The sequence below is a fragment of the Eretmochelys imbricata genome, chromosome 14, assembly GCF_965152235.1.
Source record: "Eretmochelys imbricata isolate rEreImb1 chromosome 14, rEreImb1.hap1, whole genome shotgun sequence".
Lineage (NCBI taxonomy): Eukaryota > Metazoa > Chordata > Testudines > Cheloniidae > Eretmochelys > Eretmochelys imbricata.
The window spans coordinates 50,219,126-50,230,404 of NC_135585.1; the positions used below are offsets into that span (position 1 = coordinate 50,219,126).

At 52.0% G+C, this 11,279-nt stretch overlaps 1 protein-coding gene across 1 annotated transcript; it reads right to left on the reverse strand.

Moving 5' to 3' along the window:
- Positions 1-1,852: 1,852 nt before the first annotated feature.
- LOC144274531 (zinc finger protein RFP-like) lies at positions 1,853-10,759 on the reverse strand. The gene is made up of 7 exons (XM_077833408.1): positions 10,314-10,759; positions 8,588-8,740; positions 7,399-7,629; positions 7,049-7,071; positions 6,202-6,317; positions 3,840-3,884; positions 1,853-2,486 (listed from the first exon to the last, which is right to left on the reverse strand). Exons 1-7 carry the CDS (start codon positions 10,728-10,730, stop codon positions 1,966-1,968), a joined length of 1,506 nt encoding a protein of 501 aa, XP_077689534.1. The 5' UTR covers positions 10,731-10,759; the 3' UTR covers positions 1,853-1,965.
- Between the last annotated feature and the right edge of the window lie 520 nt (positions 10,760-11,279).

Genomic DNA, 11,279 nt, shown 5'->3' on the forward strand with positions numbered 1-11,279 from the left:
ACTCCATGTTCAGGCTGTTCTGGTGCTTGAGAGGTTCACATTTGATACCTAGCGTGGGGTTTGTACCCTGGTTTGTAACTGTTTGCCCTGAGGTTGGTACTCACATTCGTGAGCTACGCTAGACAGTGGAGTCAAACCTGGGTCTCCCACATGCCACCTGAGGGCTCTCACCATGGGGGTTGTCAGGCAGGTGACATCACAAAACCCACCTCCACCTTCTCCCCACCCCCACACTCACATTGTGTGTGGAGCCAGGCAGGTGCCTACCTCATTCCAGCAAGAAACGCCTCAGGTGACAGAGCCACCGGACGTCAGGCGCTGGGTTCCCGTCTGTGGGCGGCTGAGCAGAGACCGATGCCCCCCTGCAGCACCGATTTAGGCACCTGTCAGTGAGAGGGGGCAGGGCTTAGGACACCCCTCCCCCCTTGTCAGCATCTCCCCTTGTCTGGCGTAGATGGCTCCCTGCCCAGTGAGCTGGCTTTTGTTAATCGCACTGTAAGGTGCCTCTGATGCCCACTTGCATTGTCTAGGGGGTTTAGGAACCTGACTCAGCTTTGCAGAATGTGATTTTCTGGTTGCCTACAAACTCAGCCCTGTGACGCTCAGCATTGCACACCAAGTCCCTTCATGGATTGTCCCCTGTGCAACCAGTCACCTCTCCGCAGAGCACAGCTGAGCAACTCCTCATTGACACGGGTGTGCACAGGACAGAGGCAGAGCACAGGCTGGTTAGTGACACATCCCAGTAAAACACAAAATTCTCCTCCTAGAGGCGCGATATTCCCTGTGGGGGCTGTGGGGACAAAACCAAGTCAGGAAGCAAATCCCAGGACTCTACCCTCGACAACTGCAGCTGGGACATTAAAGTGGAACAAACAAGAAGAATTGTTTGTAATGTTTTATTTTACAGTAAATAACGAAAGGCGGTCAGTAAACAGAGCTGAGAAGGAGCCTTAATAACCACAGCATGGCAAGGAGATCCCCAGCTACTGAGAACAGTTTTCTTAATGGCACTAAAATAGCACCAATAGCCAGGAATTAATATAGGGAATTAATGAGTTACAGTCTCACTTTCAATAACATGTCATAAATCTCTCTCTTTCCTTTCCTTCTCTCCTTTTCTGTTCATTATTCTTATCCTCACTTCTGATCCCTGTTTATTTTCCTGTGTTTCTCCCACTCCTCCCCTCCCTGTTACAGATCAGACCCCATGGCTGCTCCATCCCACCCCCCTCAACCCCAATTTTATCCCTTCCCCTCTTGCTGCCCCCAGCTGGTTCCCCTGTCAGGGATAGTTTCCTGTCACTCTTCTCAGTTCTATTTTCCACCATTTCTCCTGGACTCTCTCTTTATTCTTGTTTTATTTTCATTCACATTTTCCTTCTTCCGTCTTCTAATTCCCACTGGTTAAACCTGCCCTGTCCCTGCCTCCCCCAGTGCTGCCAACCTCAGGAGTTTAAAAAAATCGTGGAACTAAGCGAATAATGATTTTGTTAAAGTTATACAACGGTTTTTCCATGAATCTGCACCCCCTACCCATTCCCTCCACTGCCCCCGTGTGTGTGTGGGACCATGACAGTGTGACTAGTTGACCTGAAGTGACTTGGGCCCCTGCGGCAGGAGCTCTGGCTGGGAGACCCCATGAGATCCAATCCCAGAGATCTGCACAAACCGCTCCCTGCTGCTGCTTCTCCCCAGCCCCCGAAACCCTGATTGATTCATGCTGGGTCCCTGCCCAGCCCCCACCTCTGCCCCTCAGGGCCCCTCTGCCCCTCCTGCAGCCCCAGGGGACCTTTCCTCTCCCCCTCTGTCTCCTGGGGCTGCAGGGAGGGAGGGGGAGGAGCTTCCAGGGGTCATAGAGATGAGGGGCCAGGGGCTGGGTCAATGGGAGTCCTCCAAGCTCATAGAGTCTGGGGTCTATGAGGCTAGAGAGGCTGATTTCCTGTTCCCCCTTTCCTGTGGGTCTCAGGGACACAGGCGCAGCCGGGTTCCCCACGCCACCCAGAGCCAGGGGCGGATTCTCTCCCCAGGGACGGAGCCCGGCGGGAAAGTGAAGATCGGGGCCTCGGCACCAGCATCGATAAATGTCACCTGCCCCCGGCCACAGTCCAGACAAACCCGGATCCTGCTGGGGGCCCGGCTCAGGGTCAGGGGGGTCGCAGGGGAGGTGAGAGCCCGGAACTGACCCTCACACCAGTCCCACCCCACAGCCCAGATCCCCCCCTCAGGGCTACGGCTGATCCCTCCCTTCCTCCCCACAGACTCTCTGGCCACCCCCACAGCCCAGAATTGCCCATCCCCCACCTCCACCTCCCAGCAATGTCTCCCCGCGGTGAATCCCTCACAGCCCAGCACACAGAACACAGAGTCAAATCTCTCAGGGGTGTCGGGCAGTCGCTGCCGCGTGTCTCCCCATCTCACACTTTTCCCACCCTCAGACAGGACGAGGTAGGGATGAGCCGTGTCTGCATCCAGAGTCACATTCGCTGGGGAGAGAGAATCGGAGCGTCAGGGGCAGAGCTCGGCCCTGGGGGAGGCTGGGGCCATTTCTCACACTCCCCAGCAACCCTGTTCTGGCTGGGACTGGCCTGGATCCCAGGGAGCTGCCTCTGTACTGGGCACCTGAGACTGAGCAGGGATGTCACTGCACTTCCTCAGTCACTGTAAGGAGACCCACTTCATTAATTTCCCATTTGCTTGCAGAAGCGTCAGCTCCCAGCTACCCCTGTTGATTCTGCTCCATTCCCAGCAGGAGAGACACATCAAGAAAGGTTTTAGTGGGGAGGGAGCAGGTCCAGTTTTGAAGCCCAGAGGAAATCTCCCTCCTCTAATGTAGTCTCCTCTCCCAGGGCTGGGAAGAGAGAGGAAGATGCAGCACTGGGGAAGAGCTGATTAACACCAGAGAGTAGGAGGTGGCATTGGATGAGGTAGCCCCATCCCCAGCCCAGAGAGAAGGGAGGAGCTGGCAGCATCAGAGGGAGAGGATCCCCACAATCCAGGAAGCAGCTCCAGTGGGAGAGTCCAGCCGTGCCCAGAGGAAAGGCAGGATGTTGGAGAAGAGCAATGGGGAGACCCCCTGCACCAGGGTAAAGCAGAGGGATGTGTCAGTCCTCAGGGCATTGAGCTCTGTTCGGGTGCTGCTCAGGGAGAGTGTTTCTGTTCATTAGCATGGGCATGAACTCAGCACTAAGGCTGGTGTCAGGATTATTTGTGTGATGTCAGCTTGGGATCTCCCCAGGTGTTCCGGCACCTTGGCAGAAGTTGGGGTGGGGGGTACGAGGTCACAACACCTGTGGCCCTGCCCTCTCCCTGGCCCTCCCCACTCTTCATCTTCCCGCCGAGGCCCTTACCCTGTCCAGGCTGGGAGCCTTGGCCACTATGGAGAGCCCCTGACCCTCCACCTTCCCATGTCCACTCTCCGGCGTGCACCACCCAGGGCAGGTGGAGGGTCCGGGGGGAAGAGGAGCAGGGGTGGGGCCACTGAGAGGGACAAGCACCAGGAAGAAGCTGCACTACACAGGGCGCAGTTGATCAGCCGCCCCTCCATGAAGCACAGCCAACGCTGCGATGCTCCACGCCTGCCCAAGGCTTGCAGTGTGGGGGGCCAACCTGGCCCCCTGCCCCCAAACTATGCCCATGTTAAAAACAGGGTGAGCTTGGCCCCCTGGCCCCCCAAGTTCCAGTGCCCCTGGATCTCCTCACTGTGAACAGGTTATTTTTAGGGCTGTGTATGCCACAGTCACTGGTGAGTTGGTTGGTAACTTTCGTTACAATCTCAGAAAGATGTTTTGACTGGAATTTTCTCCTAATGTAAAGACAATCTCCAGCTGCAAACTCACCCTGTCTGTGTGCTCCTAGGGATTCCAGTGCAGACGGCAGAGTGTCTGGCGGGGGAAAGGAGAAAAGAGACGAGATTTCAGACTTTCATATTTATAACAGCGTCCCCACTCTGAACGCATAGAACTGTGTTTTCATCATGACCGAGAAACAGATCGAGAGGCCCAGAGACACACTCAGGCATTTCATTGAAACTAACTGAAACCTTCTACTTCCTCTCTCATTCAGCCATCTCCCAGCAATGGAACCAACGTCCTTTCAGCCTCACAACCATCCCAGGACACACAGTCTTTAAGAGAGATTTACCTTTCCCGTCATCATCCCCTCCCACCATTCAAACTCCAGTTGGTTTGTCTCATTCACTCACGGCCTTTTGTCATAACCTAGACCCAGATCATAGAAGGACTCTGGCAGGAAAGTAACTTTACCCACTTTGGTCTCTTTGGTCAGGGGTTTGCAGCATCATGTTGTGCAACGGACACTTGACAAAATTACTGGAGTGAGTGACGGACATTGGCGGGGGGTTATGTCATTCAGTCATCATTCAACCCGTAAAATAACGCACAATTTTCCACACTGAAAAAACCATAACCTAGCTCGTTAACAAATAATAAAGAATAATAATAGGAATAAATTCAACTCAGGTGAGTGTTTTTGAATGTCCCTCACTGCCACAGTCAATATTTTTTTGTGGGATGGTGGCATTGAAATAAATATTTCTCCTAAAACCATATTTCAGTGCATTGTTGTCACTAGTCATTTATTTTTCTTGTTTAAATAATATGTCTTATGGGAGGATGAGTGTCTCTCTGTGTGTGTGTGTGTGTGTGTGTGTCCCACCTCTACACCGCTTACCCCATGTCTCTCCCCTGTCTGTGTCCCTTACATGGGAGATCCCCCATCATGTCACAGGATGTGGGAAGCAGAGGAGGGGGATCTTTCAGTGGAGCAGGGTTTCCCATCGCCTCACTGTGACCAGGGCACCCCTCTCCGGGCAGGGGTGATCCCAGGTTCAATGGGAACATCCTCTGTCTCCTGACCAGGACAAAGGGACAAGTTCTGGCAGTGGGTCTGTTGTGAGCAGGGGCTAGCGTGGAACTAATTCTTCAGGGTGGGGGACTCACCTCTGGTGGCTCCCAGAAGTGGCTTCCCACTGTCCCTCATCCCTGCTGCTCCTGGGAAGCTAGGCTGAGGGGGTCTGTGCAGCTGCGGGAGGGGTAGCAGTGATGGGCTGGAGCTTGGCTGAGGGGAGCTGTGCAATATGGAGGTGGCACTGAAGAGCTGGAGCTAGTCTGAGGGGGGCTGTGCAGGGAGGGGGAGCACTGAAGGGCTGGAGCTAGGCTGAGGTGTGCTGTACATCCAGCCACAGAGAAGTTAGCAAAGTCCAATACCCCCTTTGTGGAGACAAGGGGGAAAGTGGCGTGTGCATAATCAGTGGGAATAAACCAATCAGAGAAGAGAACAAGAACATGAAAATAACTTGAAGAAAAAAAGCCCTGCCAATGATGTGTTCATGCATGTGTAGTGTGTGACCTATATAAGGTACTTAATATTCATACCGCTCAAAGGTGATTGGAGAAGAACTAGTAAATATGCAGTTTGGAGGTGTCTAATATTCCAGACATTGTAAGGGGTAATTAGAGCTTCCGAGGAGAAATCCCCCATGACCCACCTATGCCCCGGGAGAAGGGAACTGACCAGCACTTCTTTCTATATGCAATGGCTAGGAGCAAATATCCCAATGGCTGGTGACGGGGCACGAGTCGGGGAGGGCTCTGAGTTAGAGAGAAATCTTTCCCAGGTGTCTGGCTTTTGGATCTTGCTGAAATGTTCAGTGTCCAACTGACCACCATATTTGGGATAGGGAAGGAATTTTCCACCAAATCAAATTGCCAGAGACTCTGGGGTTTATTTTTGCCTTCCTCTGCCATATGGGGCACGTATCATTTACCGATATTAAACTAGAAGAAATGGTGGATTCTCTGTAACTTGAAGTCTTTAAATCATTATATGAGGGCTTCAGTAATTCAGCCAGAGTTTACGGGTAAATTGCAGGAGTGGGTGGGGAGGTTCTGTGGCCTGCAATGTGCAGGAGGTCAGAGTAGATGGATCATGATGGTCCCTTCTGACCTTACAGTCTACGAGTCTTTTCTTACTTTGTAACTGTCATTGAAAAGCATGTTTCTGGTGCAAAGAAAGGTTTGAATTAATCAACCTGAGTGTCTTGGACCCAAATGTCTGGCCTTCTCACCCAGCAAATAAATAGAAGCATCATCTAAGTGTGAACCAATTGAGCAGCACCATTCTCTTCCCACAGTCTCAGAGGCTCAGCCCAATTTCCATTCCTAGATCCCTTCTGGGTACCTTTGAACTTCCTCAGAGTCTCCATTAGCACAATAGTTTTCTGGGAGAAATTGCTGACTTGCTCTTCCAGTTCAGGAGAAATCTCCTCTGACTGCTGGAACTTCCCCTTCTCACACCTGGAGAGAAACAATTTCCCGTGATTATATTTCACTGTGTGACTCATGATAAGTTCTGGCTAGTGAGTCGCTGCTCTAATATGCCTGGAGTTCAAATTCCTTGACTTCTCCCAGCCTCAGAGCAGGTGCAACACAGCCCATGGCCGTTCAACCTTCCCTTCTAAGGACTCCTTAATATTCTTCAACTCTGGTCTGGTGAGCTCAGCTCTGGGGACAAAAGGGGAATTGAGTCTACATGGCCAATTCACTCCTTGGCCTCCATGCTCTGAGGGACAGGAGGTTCCAATGTAAAGTGCTGTCGAAATCTGTCCACTAGGAACTAAACTGAGACACCAACTCCCCCCTCCCCAGCTCATTCCACACAGCTCTCCAAACAGTCCTCAGGCTGGGAAAGACTCAGGTGGGAAAGACTCTTGACCACTGCTGCCCTGGGCTGAATGGTAACCAGGGCCCCAATAGTGACAGGCCCATATTCCATCCCCACAATCCTGAGGCAGCCACTCCCCCAGGGATGTGACATCTCGAGGAAACACTTCAGGTTAGTCTTTCCCACTGAATGGAAAATTCCAGAGTCTTCTGTACCAGGGTGAGAACCTCAGGATGAAGTTTATCTGAGAGATTTGTATCCAAAATCCCCACACATGTTGCTGTGGAGATGTGGTGCAAACATCATCTCCATGCTCTTCCCCAGCATTGCCAAGTATGTGTGGGAGTGAGAGAGAGCCACGTACCTACTCAAGGTGCTTCTGACATCCTAGATGGGAGAGAGAGGAGAGAAAGATTAAAAAAAATCTCAGTACCACCGGACACACACTTGGGATTCCAGGAAAGGGGTTTTGCAAATACAGGGAAAATCAGCCCTGCCCTGGCCCTGGGGCTATGGTTTCATTGAGCTAATAGGGCTTTTCCAGCTCTAATATCAATGTGTCTGTGAGTCTGCAAAGAAAAGTAGTCATTCACATTTCAGCAATGCACACACTGAGTTACACTGAGATCTCTGACTGCTGGACCCCGGTGCCCGTACTTCAGGAGCTGTCCTGTCCCTGTGTTGGGATTTGGGATGTTTCTAGCTCAGTCTCACCTGCAGGAATTCACTTGCTGGCTTCTGACACTTCCCCTCCATCTCACTGATCAGCTCACTGAGATGGGAAATCCCCTCTGAGAGTTTGGTGATATTTTCATTCTGTGTCTTCACAATCTCCCTGTCCAGCTTTTCCAGCTGGTCCAGCAGGAGTCGCTCTTGTTCCTCCAGGAACTGCCGCAGTTGCTGAAATTCAGACATAATCTTCTGCCTCTTGGTTTCTGTCTGTTTCTAGAAGAAATAAGGAAAGGGCTGGTCAGGAACATGGATGGAGCGTGAAGACCTTTCATACAGTCTTACAAGAGAGAGTTTCTTTACAATCTCTAACCCATCTGTGCAGAGACCAGGCCATGAGGCGTCAGGCCTAGTGCTCAGAGCTGCAGTCAGAAGTCAGGAACTACAGCCGAAATCAGAGCTGGAGTCAAAGTCAGGATCTCACCAAGGGTTGGAGCTACAGTCGAGCTCAGAAGTCGTGCCAAAGGCTGAGCCAGAATCAGTGTTTGGAGTCACACGGGGGATCAGGACTGGAGTCGGAGTCAGGCAGCCACGCGAAGGGTCAAGCCAAAGTCAGACAGCAGTACTGCAGGTCAAACCTGAGGCTGGAAGAACGCCAGGGCCAAGCCAGAGTCAGGGTCCAGTCCAGCAGCAGATCGGGAGTTCACTCAGTTGTTTGGACAACTTCCCGTGACTCCTGCTGGCGTAATTCATGCAGCCGAACGTCTGCTCCAATCAGGAGCTTCGTAGGCAGATCCGCAGGTGGGCCAGAGTTCCACTAGCCCCTCCCCCCCGGCTCTGGAGAGCGGTCGGGTTGTCATGAGAGTCTCTGTGGGCTGAGGTTCCAAACCCACCATTCTTCACATCCTGACACTTGACTCTACACTGTGATCACAAAGGAGAGGATTTTCTTACAGCTTCGCATTTGGGCCCAATCTCTCTGCAAGGGCTGTCTCCGTGTCTACCGGGATATAGTCAGTGCGGTTTGGAAGAAATTTTGTGAAAGCCACAAGGGGTCGTAATTAACTCATTAATTAAATGCATCTTAGATCCTGCAGAAGACGCTGTTGTCCTTCTCCAGGGAGAGAACATTTGTGATATGCGCACGCCCACGCACACACACACACACGCACACACACACACAGAGTGTCCCATGATCATGGCGAAACACACACAAGGCCACAGAGAAATCTACCAATAAACATCCCTCCCAGCTCCATGTCCCAGCAGGCGAAGAACAACAGGCACCAACCAGATACTCCCGGCTTCTCTCCTCTCCAGCCACTTTCAATCCCAGCAGCTTTTCTCTCTCTTCCCTCAGAGTCTTCAAATGGGCTTGTATGTTTTCCTGACAAACAGAAATGATTTGCTGGGTTTATTTTCAGGGTTGTAGGGGGTGGATGAGGTGTTTTCCCACCCAGGATTCTACACAACAGGCAGTTTTCCTAGATAGACTCGGTGGCTAAGGCAACAGCTTCTGCTGTCCCAGCTCCTGTCGGTAAAAAAGTGACACACAACTCAGCTCTGGGGAACACACTCTTTCCCAGGCCTGAAGAAGAGCTCTGTGTAAGCTTGAAAGCTTGTCGTTCACCACAGAAGCTGCCATGAGCAGATATTACTTCATCTACCTTGTCTTTTTAATAGCCCAGGACCAACACAGTCACACAATATTGTGTACAAGAGTGGGTCTTTCTCGAGGTAGGACATCAGAGACACTAAGGAAATGAAACCTGATTTATGGAAATTGGGTGGGTTTTGTATTCAGATGGTTTGAAGTTAATACATCCACTTTCTCCATTGAGTTGAACCAGTGGAAAACTGGTGTCCCATGGTGGTGAATCTATAAAGCTATTTTTTGAGAAGATTTAACAAACAGTGATACCAATCCCAGAAGCCAGCAGGGGCAGCCATGTAGGCTGGGATGCTCAAAGGAGTCCAACTCCATTGACTTTCAGCCCTGTACCCCATTAGATGTGTTGATTTGTGTTAGGAACAGCTGGGGTTTGCCCTAGTGCTGTCCTAGCCCCTTCCCCTGGCAATGGCCTCTGGGTAGCGACCCCAAAGTCCCTAGCAAAGACCCCAGAAGCGGTGGATTCTGACAGATTTCAAAGGGCTGCCTGGTGGGACTAACGGAACCACGTTGGCTGGTCCTTGCCCATGAACACAAGAGAACAGGTCAGACTGGCACTGGTCCGCACTGCCTAGGGGTTAGTTTTGCTGAAGATAAGTCTGATCCCAGTGGCATGTGGCATGGACCTGCACTGACTGGAGCCCTTGTGGGTGTGGACTGAAGGTGCTCAGGGTCCCACACCATGTTCAGCCCAGTGATCTCCTCTAGTGCAGGCTGGCAGCATCTGAGTTTAACCCTTATGGAGCAGGACAGGAGTTCAGAATCCCAGTGGGAAACCTCCTCTCCGTGCAACGCCTAGGACCTGTATCGAGGAGTCTTTTCCTCCTACTGTTTGCACTTCATCACTACTCAGTGCTGCTGAAAGGGGCAGAGTAGCTAGTGGTTAAAGCACTGAAGTGGGCCTTGGAAAACCAGGCTTTTATATCCAGCTCTGCCACTGATCTGCTGAGTCACCTTGGACAAGTCACTGCCCCTCACTGTGCCTCAGTTTCCCCTCCCACCCTTTGTCTGTCTTGTCCAGTTAGACTGTAAATGGCTCAGGGCAGGGATTGGCCCTCACCGGGTTTTGTGCAAGGTCCCTGCAATCGAGGTCAGATCTCATCTGGGGTCTCTAGGGGATGCAAATAACAATAAACACTGATACAAGCAGTAATACCAGCCACAGCTTGTAACTCCCCCAATCAGCTTTCATGCAATGAAGGCTACACACAGCTGAATGACAGGGTCACACCATTAACCTGTAATTAACATCCCAAGTTATTACCCATTAGACTGGGCAGCAACTCCCTACCTTGTACTCCTGGGCAGCTTCCTGTATGGGAACCACCCTGTGAGCGCGGTGAGCCCGGGACTCTCTGCAGATCACACAGATGGGGGTTTGATCCTCTTCACAGAGCAGTTTCAGAGCCTCCTGGTGTTCCCCACACACCCCACCCCCTCCTGCTCCCTTTGGTGCCTGGAAACTCAGCTGACTGGTGATTTCTACGACATTTGCCAGCTGCCTGTTGGGCCTGAGGTTTCTCTGTTGCACAGTGTCTCTGCACTGAGGGCAGGAGGTGGCTGTGTCAGTTCCCTCCCAGTGCTGGGCGATGCAGGCTCGGCAGAAATTGTGCCCACAGTTTGTAATCACTGGGTCCTTAAAATACTCCAGACAGACGGGACATGTCGCTTCATCCTGGAGACGTTCCACAGCGTTCTCTGCAGCCATGGCTCCCTCCGGGCAGTGGGACAGGGTAAGTTTCAATTTCCTGAGTTCACACTATGCCCCGCCTGCAGCAGCAAGTGGGTGTTTCCTTGCCTGAAAATGACTCAGGCTGTTTGCTGAGCAGGAAGGACCCAACCAATTTCACCCCTTGGAGGCTTTGGTGAAAAATGTATCAATTATGGGGGGGATCAGACAATATTTTGGTCAGACCCATACTATTTAATGACACTAGACACTGAGATTCAAAAAGTTGAAGCTTTAGAACTGTTAAAATTGTCTGTGAGGAGCTAAATCTCCTCCCTCCCCCAGCAGCTCCCCCAGGGCAATGACCCAGTGCCTCCCCCACCACCACAGGGACCGAGGCTGAGAGTCCATCTGCTGGCGGCTCAGGGGCCTGTGGAATGTGCTGGGATCTCAGCCTGGGCCCTAGGGGGGCAGGTGGCCCTGAGTGTAACACAACCAGACCCAGCAAGGCCTGCAACCATTTTCTCCCTGTTTGTCCGTCCCAGCAGAGAGACCAGGGACTGCAGGGAGACCAAGCTCCCGTCCCCC